This window comes from Atta colombica, unplaced genomic scaffold (assembly GCF_001594045.1).
Source record: "Atta colombica isolate Treedump-2 unplaced genomic scaffold, Acol1.0 scaffold140, whole genome shotgun sequence".
NCBI classification, from domain to species: domain Eukaryota; kingdom Metazoa; phylum Arthropoda; class Insecta; order Hymenoptera; family Formicidae; genus Atta; species Atta colombica.
In genome coordinates, this window is record NW_017259229.1 from 1,123,767 (window position 1) to 1,143,346 (window position 19,580).

General features: G+C 32.2%; 1 protein-coding gene across 3 annotated transcripts in view; it reads right to left on the reverse strand.

Annotated features, from left to right (window-relative positions):
* Positions 1–19,580, reverse strand: part of LOC108684828 (serine-rich adhesin for platelets-like) — a 78,552-nt gene that overhangs the window by 12,324 nt on the left and 46,648 nt on the right. For all 3 annotated transcript variants that reach the window (XM_018189337.1, XM_018189335.1, XM_018189336.1), the window contains one exon: positions 7,619–7,752. In XM_018189337.1, coding sequence (XP_018044826.1) covers positions 7,619–7,752 — 134 coding nt within the window. The remainder of the gene's footprint in view (positions 1–7,618; positions 7,753–19,580) is intronic.

The following is a 19,580-nucleotide window of genomic DNA, read 5'->3' on the forward strand; positions in this document are numbered from 1 at the left end:
AAAAAAAAAAAAAAAAAAAAAAACGAAGGCGCTATCGCGTGAAACTGAATAGCCTGATCGAATCTAAAAATAGGATGACACCGCGTTTCCTGGCGGAAATTTACCGAGAGGAAATAACCGAGAATAACCACTGGACCACGTGGGCTTTTTTCCCTTTTTTTCGCTCTTTTCTTCCTCATCAGTCATTTGACAGAATTGAGATAGATTGCGTTCAGTAGAAAAAGTAACTTTATAATTGTTGTAAGATTCTTTAATATAATTGGCTCTTATCCTCCTTGTTTCTTACTGGATCTAAATAAATAAACCATATTAAACAATTTTACAACCGTTACAAAGTTGCTCTTTCTGCTGAACGCAGCCATTGATCGCGTTCAGCTGAACATTTATTTTGCAACTATTAGAAGTTTTCTTCATGCTAATTGGATTATACTTTTAAATCTAGAGTAAACAGAGTCTATCTGAAAACAACAACAAAAAAAAATCAGAAATTTGTCATAGAAGGATGTGTTTTAACTATCTAATGAGAAGATACGGTTTGATTCGTTCAATGATTCTTTAATATGACTGGTTCTTCGCTGGAGTGTGAATCAATTATGTTAAGGAAATACTGAGCTCTCACTGATTAAAGTTAATCTCGGTTTAATTTACTTTTTATCTTTTCCCATTTTAAGAATTAGAAAAAGATAAAGATTTAAGAAAATCAGATTAAGTTTAATCTACATTGACAGAAATGAACGGAGAGTTTCTGATCGATTCAATATTTCCTGGTTTTCAAAGACTCTAGTCTGTCCAAAACTTAACCGCGAGTTAAACTCCTACTGTCTCTCCATCTTCTCATTGAGCGAGATAGATAAAAGACAAAACAGAATAAAGTACTAATTTATTATTGAACAGAATTCAAACACACGTTTATTCTTTTTTTTTCTCTCTATGTCAACAAGACAATGAAGAGAAAGAAGCACTTGGTTTGCGAGCTAAGTTTTGAATATCCTATCACAGCGCGAAGAAGAAAACTTTCAACAATTATAAAATAAACATTCTTCTGAATGTGTCTATTGATCCAGCGGCAGTCTCCGACACGACAACTTGTTGACGTGATTCGTCCACTCGCGAGGAAGTGAAAATCAGGCGGAAACCCCCGCCTTGATGAGACAAACGAGTTGAACTCGAGATTTGCGAAAACACGGTGCGCGGCGCCGGTGATTTAAGGATATGATCTAGATTTATATAAACGAGACACCTACGTGAAAATTATCCGCGAAGCATTCGTCGAGCGTAGCAATGACAGAAACAGCCGGCAGGCGTCACCGCGACACAACTCGTTATCATTATGGGCGTGTAACGAGGGATTTTTTTTTACAACAACAAGCGCGACGACGAAGTTTCGATATAACTCGCGTTCGTCCGCAAGGCCGTTGGAGATAAAAAAGTACACATTGCGTGCGTCACACAAACACGCGAGATGAAGGAAGAGAAGGAAGAGAAACAAAGCGCGCGACATTCGACGCGACAACTTGTTGCCGTCGTTGTTCGTCCTCTCGCGAGGAGACGAAAATCGGGCGAAAACCGCAATCTCATCGAGAAAATTCGTATAAGATTTTACAATCGGTCAAATATTGAGTCCGTATTGACTGTATAATAGCTCAAGTACTGACGAACTACTAGTCCAATATTGGTCAAGTACTGGATGATAACTTGGGCTTAGTATTGGCAGATCTGACTGTCATACTAGCAGTCATTTTAGCTAGTCACTTGCTAGTGATAGCCCAGTACTGGCTGATAGAACTTTGGTCGTCACTTGATAGCCAGTCATTCGCCAGTGATGGTTCAGTACTGGTTGACAGAACTTTGGCGATCAATTGACAGTAATAGGATTGGCTAAACGTTGGTTTCGTTATAATTACATGGCGACCCTGTATAGGAATTTCCTATTAGAAGACGATTTGGACTTGAGATTTGTAAAACACGCCACACGATTGCGCCAGCTGTTCAGTAGATATGCTCGCTAAATATTATTTCGACGGTACCCTCCCCTCCCTCATAACATCGCATAAATAAAGATTACGCGCACCGAAAGACTCAAGACACAAAGATTCGTTATCTGAAGCGTTTAAACGCTGAGTGTGATAGGAATCGCTGGGTGTGTACATTTGAACGGCGATCGTTCGCCAGATGCGAGAAAGATGTCGAATTACTTAAGAAACGAACGCGTAGAGGCGTCAATTAAGTATTTCTCTGCGCACGATGAGACCTCGTTCGTCTCTCGCGCTCGTCAAAACGAAGACGCGGCCAATATTCACGATTCCGTGGCCAGATCTACGAGTAGTGGGCAACGGCACAACGTCTAAATATAATTCTGAATCCGCAATTGTTTGTAAACAGCCGGACTTCGTCAGCATTCGCAAACCGCGAGAAGCTGCTGAACTTCGAAGCGCTTTTTCTCTCCACGTTGATTAGAGATTTTCTAATAAGAAATATAAAGGAAGACAAAATTTTCAAAAGATTCTCGAAAATGACAATAAAAAAATAAGTCTAATGAGAGTACAGTATGGTAATTAAAGTGCAATTAGATTTATAAAATAAAGAGTTACCTCTAATAAAAGTCAGGACAAGATGCGATTTTGTCAAAACTCATAGGAGAGAGAGAAAGACATACATTTATTGTTTTCTCTTTTTTCTTCTTTCTTATTTCTTTCTCTCTCTCGAGAGAGTAGTCAGAGCGAGGATACCAATCAAAACTGGCTGTCTCATGTCCAGACTTTTATTAGACGGCTCCAGCGTGGGCAATCGCGATTTCTTTGTCGCGATTTCTTCATCGTTAACATTGGAAGTATTTCTTATTCACTAAAAGAACCAAACAGATAAATTACCAAGAAAATTAAGGAAGTCATAAAAAACTGAATTCTTTATCAGTATGACATAATTATTGGAAACTCAGAAAATTTCAGAATCTTATCTTTTATGCAAGAAATACAGCCACATTTAAAATTATTAAGCACCCCTATAAATTTAATAATTCTTAATATGTTAATAAATCAGTGACCTTTTAAAAGGAAATTGTGTTAAAAAATAATCAAATTTTGATTAAAAAAAAAAAAAAATCACTAACTTAGGAAACTACTTAGATCAAAATAAATACAACAAAGTTTGTTGTATTTGCTGCAAATAAATAGTTGTATTGTATTGTATTTATAAATAAAATAAATACAATAAACTTTACTGAACAAAGTTTATTAACAAAGTTTATATTTTAATAAATTAACATTAGCTATGCTCAACAATTTTACAACAATTACAAGTCTGCTTTTTCTGCTGAACGCCAAATTTATTACGCTTCCCTCTTATTTTATAATTTCTGCAGTTCTTTTTGATAAACTCTTTATTAATTTCCTGTAAATGGATTTCGTTATTCTCTCAATTCTTCCATTATCACAATTTATAAGTCCTGTTTCAAAGTGAATTTTCAATTACGCGGATCTTTTTCTTTAAGTAAATCTATTAATGTTCAATCAGGTTGAGGTCAAGACTTTGTGTAGGCCAATCTACGACATTGATTTTTTTATAAACTGTATCAAACTAATGATATTTATAACCGCAATTACGCAATAATAAAAAAAATATACATGAATCTTAAATTTTTAACTAATTTCAAAAAATCATTAGAAGAAACAGTAATTTTGCAGAAAACTCTAATTATTAGGATGTTTTTGGACGTGGCTGTATAACAGTAATTTAAAAAATAAACAATAATAAGTTAATCTATAATAAAAATAGTTTCACTGAATAAATCAAATACACTAAAAAGATACAAAATTTGAATAAATAGCTCTAAGTTAGTTCTAAGTAAATATTTATCAATTATTATAAACATATATTATAAACATATATTTGATATAAAAACCATTAATTTGATTTAATTATAATTTTTATTAAGTAAATATTTATTTACTTTGAAGTAAATGTTTACTTAGTATTCAAATAAATAATTAAAATTTAATAATTTTTTTCAGTGTAATAAAAAAAAAACCAATTGTACGAAATCTTAATGCCTACTAGTATTTTCATATAAAAATTCTAAATACATCTCTCAGTTATATAAACAGCTAAAAAATAAAAACGATCAATAACGACTCTCGGTACTCCTAGTAGTAGAGTTAGATACACACGCGCACACGTCGATCAAGAGCGCGAAGAGATGCGACTCATCGGTCTTGCGATAATTATGACGCAATAAAAACATGGTAAACCAGTTTTTCCCACTGCGGACCAGAAGTCGGGAAACAGGAGGGCGAAACGTCCAAAAGCCCCGCTGATTATTTCGAGTTATTTCCATTCGCGATTATTTTGATAAACTCGCGAGTGCACCCAACTGGTCGTGAAAAGTGTCGGTACGGGGGTGTTAGGTCAAGGACACCCACCGTGAAGGGACACGTCGTTCCGAAAGAATCATATTGCGTATATTCGCGCGCTATGTCGCTGCTGCGCTCCGCGCACACGTTTTTCTATAGCAACAAGTGTTTGCGCCGTCGCTCATCGACCTAGGCCCCGAAGGATCGCCGGAGAGAGATTAAACTACGTCGTAACTTCACCCTGAAAAGTCCCTCTCCCTCCCGGACTCTTTGAAAACGGCGGTCCGCTTCGCACAACTCCGCCGTGTTCGGCTTTCAAACGGTGGATGTGAACTAACTCGTGCGAATACTGGTAGCCATGCGAGATCCGCGTATAAGAATCGTCATGGAACTCGCGAACTCGTCGAGAGCGTTGCCGTATCTATCGATTTGCATGTTCACGCTTGAAAATGACAATTAATCGCACTCTCAGAAACGCACCGCGTTAATCGATCGCTATCCTTTACAGAAATTTAATATGGCAAAAAAAAACGTCTGGTTAAAAATGAAACAAATCAGAAGATTCTAATTATGTCAATCAGAATTCTGCACTGAAAAAAAAGATTGGATATAGCATAGCATATTTAATTGGTTCCAGCAATTAATTTTTGATTGCGTTAGTCTATTGAAATTCTATACTGACATTACGGATAGGTTAACGCAACCAAAAATTGGCTGTTGCAGCCAATTAAAAATTGCTATGCATTATTTTATCATCTAATTTGCTGTAACAGCCAATCTTTTTTTTTCAGTATGTTATTTCAATTAGAATTATAATATTTAACCAGAAAATTTTCTGATTTATCTATTTTCAATCAGAATTCCAATTAATGCAACCAGACTCTTTTTCCAGCGTGGAACAGGGATTAATTACTTATTTTGAATCAAAAGTACTGTTGTTTTAATCCTTTGATCCCATTCTATATCGTTTTGTCGCGTATCTACCACACTGGATATTATAACAATTCTTTTTCAATTGAAATGTAAAATATCAAGAAACATAATGGCAACAAGCAAATATAGGTATTAATAAAAAAGTTATAGCATAATAAAAGAAATTTCGGGAATGCCACAATGAGGATCAATTTTTCATTTCCTGATTAACACACTTTTGGTTAGACTTAACTTGATAATAATGTAAAAATTGTATTTAGTTATGACTTGCATATATTATTTTTTTTTTTTTAGTTAATCACTAAACTGATAATTTTGTAGTGACTTTTTAAGTTATCACTACAAAATTATCAGTTTAATGATTAATTCTACAGCTAGAAAAAACACAATTTTTACATTGTCGAGTAAATTGTCAAATAAAGTCAACCAAAAAAATGAAAAACTCAGTCTAGGAGATATTAATCAAAGATATAATTTTTCAAAAATAAATAATTTCCAGTATTAAATTGTATTTCCGTATAAAAAAACTCAGCGTATTGTATCGATCTAGCGAGAGAGCCGATCGATTTCTCGGACACGCACTTTATCCTCTCTCTCCTTCTCTCTTTCCTTCTCCCTCCCCCCCCCTCTCCCTCTCTCTCTCCCGAGAGAGAGAAAGAGTGAAAAAGAGCGAGCAAGAGAACTCTCGGAAAAAAAACTTCACCGAGCCGGAAGAGCTCGTGCCAAGCAGAGAGAAGTGACAGGTGCGAATTGGACCGACTTCTTCGAGAAATATACGTTGACGTTAACGGTAACCGGCGGCGATCCGCTGCGAATTACGGTAGAGTCCGGATAGCGGCGAAGGAGTCCTCGGTTACGAGAACTCCCGCGAACAGGAGAGACGAGAGGTGCACGGGACGAGACGTCGCGAACGCGGAAGACTTGCCACGGCCGTCGTCAGCTTCCTCGGCGGTCACCCGACACCAAGCTCGGTAGCTCGTGCTCAACTGGATCACACCGTCCAGGCCGGCGCTCGACGACGGTTCGTCGAGGCTCGGCGACACACGTTGTGTGTATGAAATTTACGGCGCATCGCTTATTGCGCGCACAACGGAAGGCGCGCGGACGCGAACGCCTCCTCGGAACCTCCTAGCCGGCGCCGCCGTCATAAGCCGGACATTAATTAAACTCGCCGCGTGAATTATCCCAGGTTTTTAAATAGCTCCCTCGTGGGAAGGAAAATGGTCCAGGCAGGGAAAGTATCCTTGAACGTTACTTCCTAGGGACCAGCGAGTTAGCGAGTCCGCGACGTTCGTATTTCTCAGTACCAATCGTGGCAACTATCACGCATGAGATAAGGATGTCGATAAACGTTTAAATATGTACTTAATGCATGCATGAGAAGGTAAACGGAAGGAATGAAGAAGGAAGAGGAATCGAGACTTGTAAGAATAATATAATAGTGTCTGATAGAGATGAAATGTCTCTCTTTCTACAAGTGCGAGGAAGAACGAAATAGTAATATTAAGATAATATTTATTCTCCGCTCTCATGCCAATGAGCACTCTTCTCTATGCAGAATAATTCTAAGAGATGTTATTCGAGAGAGAATTTTCTTAGAAGCGAAATATGAAATGTCGACTGTATGTATATAATCGTTTTAGATATTAATTGCGCGAATTGAATTCTATAATATCTAAAAGTTCCTTGAGAAAGCATAATGGAGAAAATATTAAGGAATATTAAATATTAGAAGTTAAAAAATTAGGAATAAAAATTAAACGTGTTACACAATGAATATAAATACGGCATAATATATATTATATCTTTTATATCTTATTTGTATCCATTAAATAACATTAAATATTAGAAAAATAAAAAATTTAATGCACAATGCACATTAAAATGAAATAAATACAATAATTTAATAATACAAATAAAATAATAATTAATTCATAATTTTTTTAAATTTCTAATATTTAACATTTATTTCTATTCCTAGTATTTCTTTCATTGTGCTATTGAAAATAGCACTATAAGTGAGATAGAACTGAGAGAGATGTTTCCCTTTAAACGAGACCTACAATCTCGTGTAGATAATTTATCAACGCGTGGTAAACTTATCGAAGTGCTCTGATTTATCGGCAGAAAGTGCCCTTATCGACAGTAGAAAACGCTCTTATATACGTTTGTAAATCTGTTCCATTATGGTAAGGTAGATTATTAATTGATGCAAATGTATAAAATTTATTTATAATACTGCATTGCGACTTTTAGCGTCATATTTGCAAATATACGTATATAATTCATAGAATGGCGCGTTCGACATAACAATAATATAATTGCAATCAACTTACCCCTCGCGCGTCTCTGAAAAGTATGGCAGCGTGAACCGGATCCAGGCAAGCATCGGATGCTCGATGAGGTATTGCGGGTGTCCCGAGGGATAATCTCCGTGCCGTAGGATCCAATGAACTTCTTCTTTGGGCACCTGAAACGAAACGGATTGCATGTAGTCAATGACGTAAAAGGAAATTTTGTTACGCAAATAATTAGAATATAAATATATTATATTCTTTATATTATAATTATGATATAAATATTTCTATATTATTTTTATAATATTATAATGTTAATAATATATTATATTATTTATACATAACTATATGTAATATATCGTATATTAAAATATACATTATAGATTATAAAATATAAATATAAAATTTGATTGCACACTCAACCGCAAACTTTTACTGATCAATAATTTATAAAAAGAAATTTAAGTACTGAAGGAATAATCGATTACAGATATATTCACGTCATCCTACGTGATTTAAATCATCGAAATATAAGTACTTTATTGAAGATTTTATATCAGACTGATCAAATGTATATCTCTATCGTAAAATGTTTACTCTTCGATAATCTCACTTTGATATTTCTCGTGGAATAATAAAAGAAACGATCTGTACAGAAAAAAGGTATATTACTCGTAAAAAAATGTATAAAAAGAAAAAAGTAATCTCTTTTTGTGAAATAAAAGTTTATTTATTTTTTTATTAATACCGTGATCATATAGAGATAACGATTTTGTTGAAGAATCTAAAAACTACACATTAAAAAGCATTCTATGTTTGACTAAAAATCCATTTAAATTCTTTTTAAAATTTTGTTAAATTGATATTCAATATTTCTCAGAGCAAAATGATACAATTTATAAATAAGTAAACAAATAACGTAAAAATGATGTATTTTAAAATATAAAGTTTAAGATAACTAAATAAAATACGTGTTAATTTAACATATAATAAATATTAATTTAATTGAAAAAAAAAAAATAAATGGTTTCACAGTTTGCTTATGAACTATCAGTAGTATATTTTTGTGTTAACTTTTTCATATAATATTTATGTTGCTTTCTAACATAATTATATCTTGTATTAAATTAACACAAAAATTTAATCAGGTCATTTAGAAAATGTAAAATGTATTTTGTAATACAAATTTTGAAACTGTATTGATCTAGAAAAAGAACTATGGACCATCAAAATAATTATGAAGGACATTCAAACTGATTGTTAAAATATCAAAATTATTTGCAATCTTGCTCGCCACGCTGATTTGATTATAACCTAATTATTTTGATGGTCCAGCGAAATTATTTCCTGCATCAAATTAAATTTTTTAATACTTTAACAAAACTGGTTGTGCATTAATCACATTTGTTAAGTTTGAATCATTCGACTTCGATCATGTCGTGTCGTTTCTATCATTGTAAACAGTTTTAATAGTTACAATTAATCCAATCTTCTTGGATTTCGATCATAACAACTCAGTGTAACGTTAGACAATTTGTTGACAGATGCGTAAAATTTGTCATTGTGATTATTACGTAAGATATGACTTGTTATTCCTATTATGCTCGACTAAATATGACCATAATTGACTTGCGTTTGTCCGGTATATTTTTTTACTAACGAAATCGAATATCATAAGCCTCTGATGAAATTCGTGTTGATTTCAACTGGAATAATTTTACGCTTTTCTCGTATCCATTAATTTCTCGCAATCATGTCAAGAAAAAATTATGTAATAACGTTTATGATGACTGCGAATATATCATAGTAGAGGAACAAGTATTAATTTATGTAAATAAGCCTTATCTGCATTTAGATAAAAAAAAAAACATTGCTAGATCTTACGTAATTTTGTATTTATCGAACTATCACTGTTGAATCCTGCATAAAAAAACAGTTTTTTTCCGCGTGATATTACTAGTTTTCTTTCAAAGTGTAATCACCTGCACTGTTACATATTAAAAGAATAGCGTGATAACATCAAAACACATAATCCATTGAGTTAAGTAACATTTTGTTATATTTGACTTTCAATAATAAGTTACGAATAAATAAACAAGACACGAATAAACAGATTAAATAAGAAGCGCCGAATGCAATCATAGATGTGAAAAACACAATTCTATATATTTATTTTTAGATATATTTTTTTCAGATATATGATTGCGCGCTGATTATTTTCTAATAGGTTTTTTTTTTAAACCAACGATCAAATCGACGATTTTTTAATAATTTTTTTTAAATCGATGATCAAATTTAATTTAAGATTATTATTATTATTATTAATTTGGTTGTGTTGTAATTCCGAAAGTAATTGGCGCGCAATCATATATTTGAAATAAATATATCTAAAATAAATTACATATAGAAATTATTATTCCAACATTTAACTTCCACAGCATTTGATGTTACTTATTTAGTTTTAACTCTCATGTGTGTCAAAATATGTGTAAATCAATTATTTCTGTGGTCTCTTTCAAAGTAAACAACGTCCATATTAATATGCATTTACAGTTAGCATGTCTTTCGTAATAAACAATAAATTTAATTTAATATAAAATTAAATTTGGCACAAATTGTTTAATTCCATTATTTTAATTAAATTAACATCATACCGAGTAGAAACAGTGATAAAAATAATAATTCAAATTGGATGTAAATTGACATGATAAATTTAATAATATAAATAACGCGAACTTTTTTCCCCATTTTTGTATTTGCCAACAAAGAATGATTCTGCTGAAACATTCAAAACTTAAGATCTGAAAAAAATTTTGACATTCTAGCATCCAGTTGAAGCATTCCGCATAATTATTTCGATAATAACATTTATTTGCAGACCTGTATCTAATTAGATCATTTAAGAAATTGATTTCTAAAGATTTACATATACGGTTTTATAAGATTTTATATTATAAATTTTTTAGATACGTCAGTAAAAACTGTTCTTTCCATAAATGAACGATCAGTAATAGCGATGTATTAACTCCGGCAAACATTTGATATTCATCAGACACTGCATTCTAAAAAATATTAGTATAAATTTATCACGCAGTGTCTATATAATTCTCACTGTGTTGGTGTTAATTAATATTCACGCCAACATAATGTGGTCGACGTGAATTTATAACTCCTGATGTTTATATCAACATTATCATGGTGTAAATTTAAAACTCATGAGCTAAATTCACACTAAGTTGATATTAAATATTTAATATTAAAAGAATTATGTACATCGCATGGTATTAATTAAATCAACACCTACATTTTTTTAGATGGTGTCAATGGCACGATAAATATCTCGTAGAACAAGAGTCAAAATCGGAGCTACTGGTCACACTGGAGGGATGCTTTGACCTCGGAACATGGGACTTGGAATTTTATTTTTCTCTCGGCGAAGGCCGTTTCTACGATTAAATACGCTTCCTCAGCGCAAGACGTTCAAGCGATATTCCGTTTTATCGGCGCGGTATTTATTTCACAAGCGCGTTTCGCGATACGAGCGCTCAATAAGGCACCATGCGGATGCTAGCCAGACGTGAATATTTGCGAATAGTTTGAATCGTCAAATCGATAAATTTCGCGAAAAACGAACCGGCGATTGTACATTGTTCGACAAATTAGTACGCTAATTGGCAAGTTCTTCAGTCATCGCCTTGGGAAATGAATAACAAGATATAAATGTGCGCGTTCGTCTCGCTTGCGGGAAATGTGAAAGATCAATTTATGAAAGATAAATCAACATTGATTATATCTGTGAAAAAAATGTTGCGCAGTAAAAGCAATTCCAGCAAAAAATACAATAAATCGAGAATTTTCATTTTATTATCTTGATTCAGATTAAGGATTATACGTACAATAATTATACAGTAGAGTTTCTCAACATTTGGCCCTCTAAATGGGGTGATAAGAGTGGAATGCCAAAATTATAGAGTACCTCCTCTACAGAACGAGTCTACCAATCATCGCGTACTTGCGCATGCTAACCTATCAAAGTGCACTTACACTATAAGTGTAAAGTACACTATAGTGTACATAACCTTAGCAAAACAAATCATATGTACATATGTATCACAAAAGAATACATTACACAAATAGTTATACATAACATGCCTATGGAATTACATTGCATACACTGTGAGTACACTTAGGTGCAGATGCGCGCGCAACACATGTCCAGCCTACCTGACATGACAGTTTGTAAAAGTGTGTACGTGTGAGGAATGCAAAGATTACAAAAGTCAAATTTAAAGAGACTCTATTATACGTACAATGAAGAAAAATGTACTACATTTAAATAAATATTCATTTAAATACTACTAGCTGAATGTTTACTAATTGTAAATATTTATTTTATGTTCGGTACAAGAGCTATTGATTTGATTCAATTGTCATTTTTTTATTTAATAAATTTATTTAATATAAATATTCATATTTTCCATAAATAAATATTAAGTTCGTATATACTGTTCAAATAAATATTTATTGAAATTTAATTTCTCTGAATGTTTTTTATGGAATAAAAAATTATTTAAATATTCTAGATTTTTCTATATTGCATTTGAAAGTAATTCAAACAGTTTAGTTCATGATTTTGAAACTGGATAAAAAATTATTTTAATTTGAAATGTTTTTTAATAAATAATTAAAATAACATAGTTTTTATTTAAACTATAAAATTATATTATTAAACATAAATATTGAATTGTTTCGTATGACATTAATTTTTTTACAGAAAGTATAAATTTCCAATTCTAATCACTTCTTATAGAAACTGTTATGTACTTATATATTTTTAAACTATAATGCTTTTGCTGAATTATCTAAACATTTAACTAGATACAGATCTAAAAAAAAAATAACTTTGTTGAACTATTAACATAATTATGTGGGACACTCATAATGATTACTATGATGTCAAAACATTTTGCGGCGTTGTTCATCAAGCTTAAGTTTTTGAAAATTATTTTCAAATTTGTATTTAGCTTTTTAAATACATCAGTAAAATCGTTCTGTCTGTACACGACAGTTTTTAGGAAAACAACTTTCACACAATTCTGTTTTTATAAATACTAAAGATTAACAAGATATCGTTATGTATTTGTCGCAATTGTCATAAGCGGTAATAACGATGCTCAGGTCAAGCTTACCGTCAATAATCACCGAGCTTTATGAAGGCTGAGCTTGCGAGATGAAATAACTCGGGTGACTGTGCCAGAAATAGAATCGTTTTGAAGATCACGAGAAAATGCTAGAGATAGATAATCAGAGGAGAAAAATAAAGGAATTGCGTCGCTAATACGAATGATAATGAGAAAATCTATTTAAAAACGCAAATATATTTTTAAAAAGATATATGCATCTTTTTTTTAAACTATATATTTACATTTCATTTCCTTGAATCAACATTATATAAAAATACAAAAAATTCAGCATAAAATTCAAAATCCTATAATTAAAATCCCAAGTGCTCATTAAGAATATTAGCTGCAAAGTGTAACACTGCGGTAGATTGAATTGCAAGAAGATTAACAGGTAACATTTGTCAGTCCATATATACTGTTTATTAATTGTTTATTAATTGTTCCGTTAAATATTTACTCATAGACATTTTACCGTTCCATTATTCACATAGGAGTATATCGTGTTTAAATTGACGAACAGTTCAGTATAAACTGGCGAACCTGAGAATGTATATGTAACAGAAACAATATCCTACGTGGACAAGCCAATTTAGTGACACGCGAGAGAAATTTCCGCACGCGCCCCTACAAAAACATATTGCGCAATCGAAAATAGTCGGAAATTGAAATAGTACCTCCTCGAAAGCGACATGACTACCTATTCAATTATCAATGTTTTTCCCTCCTTTTTTTTCTTTTTACCTGAACTACTAGAATAGTCGAAATGATTGATTCCTAATTTTTTATCAAATTATAACAATGCATATGATTATTGTGAAATTAATTCTCCATTTTATTGTGAAATTAATAATTTGTAAATTTACTTTCTTTTTAAAAATATATATATAGGCTGAAAGTTTGGAAACTTTTTAAAAATTAACATTTTTAGGATTACTTATTTAATTAATTTATTATTAAATATCCGTAACAAATGTTTTAATTTATTAATTGCTATTGATTCCGAAGAATTGTTAAAAAAACACATTGTTATGGATATTTAAATAAATAATCCCAAAAATTTTTAAAAAGTAGTTACTTTTTATTTAAAGAGTATATGTATAGTATATTTAAATAGTAGCAATAAATACATACACTGAAAAAAAAAAGATGTACTAACGGCAACATTATTTTAATTGAAATTATTTTTGTTAATTCAATAACGCGATTAACGAAATAAATATTTATGCCCTTATCTTAATAAAATTTTGTTTGTTTCGTTAATATTATTGTTAATAAATCGACAAAATTATTTTCAATTAAAATAATGCTGAAACAACATCATTTTTTCCAGTTAATTGTCAGTAATTAGACACGCCATGTGAAATAAGTAACTTATTTTAACGATATTAAAATTTGTGCTGCACCTTTCAGAATTATTTACGCAATAGTGCTCTTTTTGAAGCTCTCTTCTCTTTTATATCATTAAAAAATTCATATTTAAATAAGACATTGCTATACATACATGAATCTTAGTAATTTTATAAATGATCTTTGCTAAAGAGTCTAGAAGAGAACCTGCCAACTGATCACGTAATCAGCTATTTTGTGATTGGCCAGCATGTAGACTAAGACACAATTGAAAAGCACAGACAATAGAGAATAACAGATTTCAATCTATTAGAAATCGTATATACCAGAATATGCGAAAATTGATCACGTGATTATATTATTGATTGAAATAATTTTTATTCAGGATCACATAATTAGTTAGCACTTCTCTCCTAAACTTCTCTTTCTAAGCTTTGTTTTATACAAAATATAGTAACATCTACTACATGAATGCAGGGAAACGTGGTTCACCGAGGATTCGGCGAGATCGACAATGCGCTCGTCATCGAGATTCGATCGCATTCGCTCGCGTTACCTTGCCTGAGTATGCTCTCATAAATCCTGTAAGTGGTTTCGCAATCGGTTTCTTGTGGACCGATGGAGGGACAATGTCTAGCGCCGCCGTCTAGACTCTGACTCCTGTTTCTGAAATCCTCGCCCCGTTTCTTTGGGCTCTCATGGCTCTCACTCTGCCGTCTGATGTGTCCTAATCGTCGGCCGAAATGTCGTATCATCTCCTGTATGCTGTGATGATGGTGCTGCTTTTCATGCTCATTGGTCGGACTAGGCGACGTCGGTGACGCTTTGCCGGTGCTCGCTGCTCGATGATGATACTGTTGATGATAGTGGTGGTAGTGATGAAACGGATGATGAATGTTGCCGTGGACCGTGTGGTACACGGATTGCTGATGATTGGACGAATTGGAGCCATAAGATGAACCGTAGGACGAGGAACCATAAGAATACGCGGAACTAACCGAGCCGCGGGACACATGACGCTCATGTAGATAAAGCCTATTGCTATCTTGTTGTTGTTGTTGATCATTATGGTTCAACAGTTCCTGCAGGAACTTGGTATCTTGGTTCTTGATGTCCGACGACGCGGAGGACGAGATAGAACTTCTCGCATCGCCGCCATTGTCGGTGCCGTGATGATGGGACAATAGGTGGCTTATTCCGTGCATTTCACGAGACGGACAATGTGTGTGTTATACGCAAACAATGACTCTGATATCTGCCGTCGCGGAAGCGGCCGCTCAAGTTCCAGAGTCGTTCATCGACGTCGTGGAGAACGGAATCTGCGGAAGAACGGCGCCAAGTAATTCTCCGCGCTGCGAAAACGTAACCGCCGTTTGTTAGACACACGGAGGGAACACGATAACATTTTGCCGTTTCATCGACCGTTTCCTTCGACGATCTGATGCGAAATAACGATCCTCGCGTTTTGTCCATTCACACATTATGTATAAACCACAAATTAAATCTCCCACTTCCGTGTAATGATGTAAGCGAATCTCGACTTTAAGATTTAAGGAAACATTCGAGAGGATGAAGCAGAAGAAAGTGTTACATGTTGTCTTACATAACTGATACAGTTAAAAACATGTTGCATTGAAATCTTTGTTAAAATTTTAATGTTAAATTTTCAATGAGCTTTAACAATTAAATATAATTATATTATTTGAATATTTTGTGTTAAATTGGTATTTAATATTTCTTTGTGCTAAACAAACTTTGTGCTAAATAACAATATTTGTGAGTGAGTAAACAAATAATTATGAAATTTTAAAATGTAAATTTTAAAATAAATAAACTGTATAAATGTAACTGTATGTAAAAATTGTATGTAAAAACTGTATGTAAAAAATGTAAATTTTAAAATAAATAAACTGTATAAATGTAACTGTATTAATTTAACATATTATATGTTAAATAGTAACACAAACATTATGTAAAAATTAATAATAAATCTAATACTTTGATATAATTTAAAAGTAAAGTTAGTGTTACATTTTTTTGTAGATTTTATTTTTATGTAATATTTGAGTTCCTTTTCAACATTTAGGTATCTGGTGTTAAATTATCAGAAAAATTTGAATGAGCCGCTTTTGAAATGTGATAAATTTAAAACAAATTGTGTCTATCCAATATACATAATATCATTTATCTGTTTAAATAACACTTGATATTTATCGCGCGTGTTTATTTCGCGACATGGATAAAAAAAGAGCATTTGCATACTCTATTTTTTTCTTGCGGATGATGCATATAAAAGAGAAAATAAAAAAAAAAAATGCAAAGTGCTGTGTTATTTGACAACAGTTTTATTCGCGCAAAAGAAAAGGGCGTATTTGATATCGTGATAATATTTTCATTTTCCCATGTAAAATTATTCGAAAAAAAATTTTTTAAATAAAAAAAATGCGATAATAATTTTCTCTCATTCACTGCATATGAGTTTATTCATGAAGCTCAATGCTACTGACTCTGAGCGCTATAATAATAATTTCTATCTGCGCATCGAAAATGCGGAGGAGGGAATCAGTTGCGTATTATTACGTCAATTGAACTGAAAAAAATCTGACAGGAAGAAACAGAAGTCACGTTCGACGCCAATTAAATTCTGGCAGAGGGAATAAACTTTAATAAACCCGAGCTCTCTCGTGACGAATGTTTTTGACGTTTCTCTATAGATCTATAGATCATTATTAACTGTTCCGTTAAAATATTCAAAAATGTCACGTTCAATAAAAATATAACTCTTGTGTACAACGATAACGATGATTCATAACATAAATTTTACTACAAGTTTTCTCTCTCTCATCCCTCTCTTTTTTGGATTTTCATTATCTATTATATTTTATTTTTTCTGTCTTCATTTTTTTTTGCATTTTATATTATAATTATAATAAATTGTATTGCTATTTTTTATAATTTTATCCGCTTTTTTAAATCTTGCTTTATTATCAATTATATTTTATTTTTCTTCTTTCTTCATTTTTGATCTTTGCATCTTACAACATAATCAAAATAAGTATTGGGTTGTCCGGAAAGTTCGTGCCGACTAACTTATATAATTTAATAAATGTATACTAAAATTTAGATTTTCTGCGTTTCAATTTTCCTTCAACATCGGCACGAACTTTCCAGACAACTCAATATATTGTTCTTTTTTGTAATAATTTTGTATACTTTAGAGAATTCATATTTAGTATCCCAGAGCATCTAATAAATAAACTCTAATTCTGATTTTCTCTTTCTCTCCCTTTTCTATTTCGCTAGTGTGACTCAACGATTACGTCATGATAATCATCACGTTGCGCCAAATGCAGCGTCGATACATAAGAAAACATTCTGTGTCCGACTTCTCCGAAGAAAAGTCAGACGAATACGATACGTACATGCGCGACAGCAGAAAATTAGAATTCAGAAGGAAACGTTTATGACACGAGGCTGATTGGGTGATTAGCGGAAACAGTCAGTGCCGGCTCCAATTATTAAAGAGCTGAGAATGAAACTCTTTACCGTCATATCATGCGATCGCTGGCACCGGTTAGCATTCGTTATATCGTTCGCCATCAATGAGTTCCTTCTTTGTAGAATTCTAACAAAGGATTTGTCACAACTGTCCGGAACTGATTCTCCTTGAAATAAGCACAAAATTCTAAAACAAATTTTTTTTATATCGATTCAATATGAGATTTAAGTGATTCCATTCGTCAATTTGATGAATGAAAATGGGAGCATTTTTGAAATATAATAGATTTTAAAAAAATCTAAATACATTGCAGTTATAAAATATATTAAAAAATCATAAAAATTTTATGTAAAACATTTTTCTGTACATTTAATTATTTTGCTGATAATTGATACACACAGAAAAATACTATACATACTACACGCAAATAATTACTTAGTTCAAATTTTTCAAAAGTTTAAATATCAAATCCTTCATAAATTCACAAACGTTTAATCAAAATATTCTAAATCTTATGTTTAATATTTCAATAAATATTATTAAATTAAATATTATTAAACATCGCTTTGTTTGTTATATAAAGTCGCTTCTTTGATTAATTTTTATGATAAAAATAATAAATTCTTAGTTTGAGTATATCTATATTAATGAATTTCTCTAAAATTTGCAAATATACTTCAAGATTTATCAAGAAAATATTCTTTGTTAAAAAATATTTTTTTAATAAATAATTTGAAAATATATTTATATACAACCGTTGCTTAAAAGAAAGAAAATAAATTGAATAATCATTTTTCTTAGCAATATAATGATATATTTTGCTATGTAAGAAATCAATACAAGTGTTAACTTTAAGGAGATGTTTCACCCCTTAAATCTGAGATATTGGGCTGATAAAATGTGTATCTCTTAGATTTTTGTGTACAACATATTTCAAGGAAAATCGAATCAATTCCAAATAGTTGTGACAGGCCTCTTGTGAAAGCAACTCTCTAACTCCAGTAACTTGTAGATATCGCTTATAACATCTGCGTACTGCGGCAATGTCTTGATTTCCAGAAATGGGTCGACGGAACAATAAATTTCGAGGTCGAGGGTGAAGAACTGGGTCGAATCGATCCAGCGAACCCTCCAGTTGCAGAGACAGACGAGCGTCCAGAGAAACTTTAGCCTCGGATGAAAACCCGCGTATCAACAACGAATTGGCACCAAGGTCGCGACAAACTGCGACTCATAGGCCAAGGGGATACACATCATGTAGCTCATTAAATGACGATGTTAATATCGGCTTTTCAAGATTCGCGATAAGCGAAACCGACAAGAATTAAGTGGAGAGCGGCGAACAAAAAAAATATTCGAGCGAAAATATCAAAACACCTTACGTCTTACTATTTTGATGTTAATTTTTTAGTTCAGTCTTCTTCGAATTCCTTAAAACTGATCCCAAACAAAAAAATAAAAGATTTTACTAATAAGGAGACTACAGGCAATGGGAGGATACAAGAATTTTAAGAGGGATACAATAAGAAATATAAGGAAATAGAAATAAATGATAGAGGATTCAGATATCTGAGGAAAATCTAGATGAAATTGATGTCTTACAAACAGAGAGAGGAAGTTACACTAATAGTGAAACTAAAATACGGAAATATGGAGGAAGCAAATAAATACTGGTTAGAGGAGAAGTATTGGAAGCGTATATTCTGTGGAAAAGATAGGAATTGTATAGAGCATTAGAAAATGTCAGGAAATAAAGGACCTCATTTGTAAAATTAAAGATAGATAAAAAAATAAAATTAAAAAGAAGATTTAAATAAAATCAAAGGAAAGAGATATTAAGGAAATTATGAAAGGCTAGAAATAAATTTAAAAAATCGGAAAGAGAAGAGAGGGAATGCGAGCGACATGAATTGTATTATTTTTTTTAAATAAATTGCTATTATTGTATATTTTTTTCTGTCCTATTTAATAA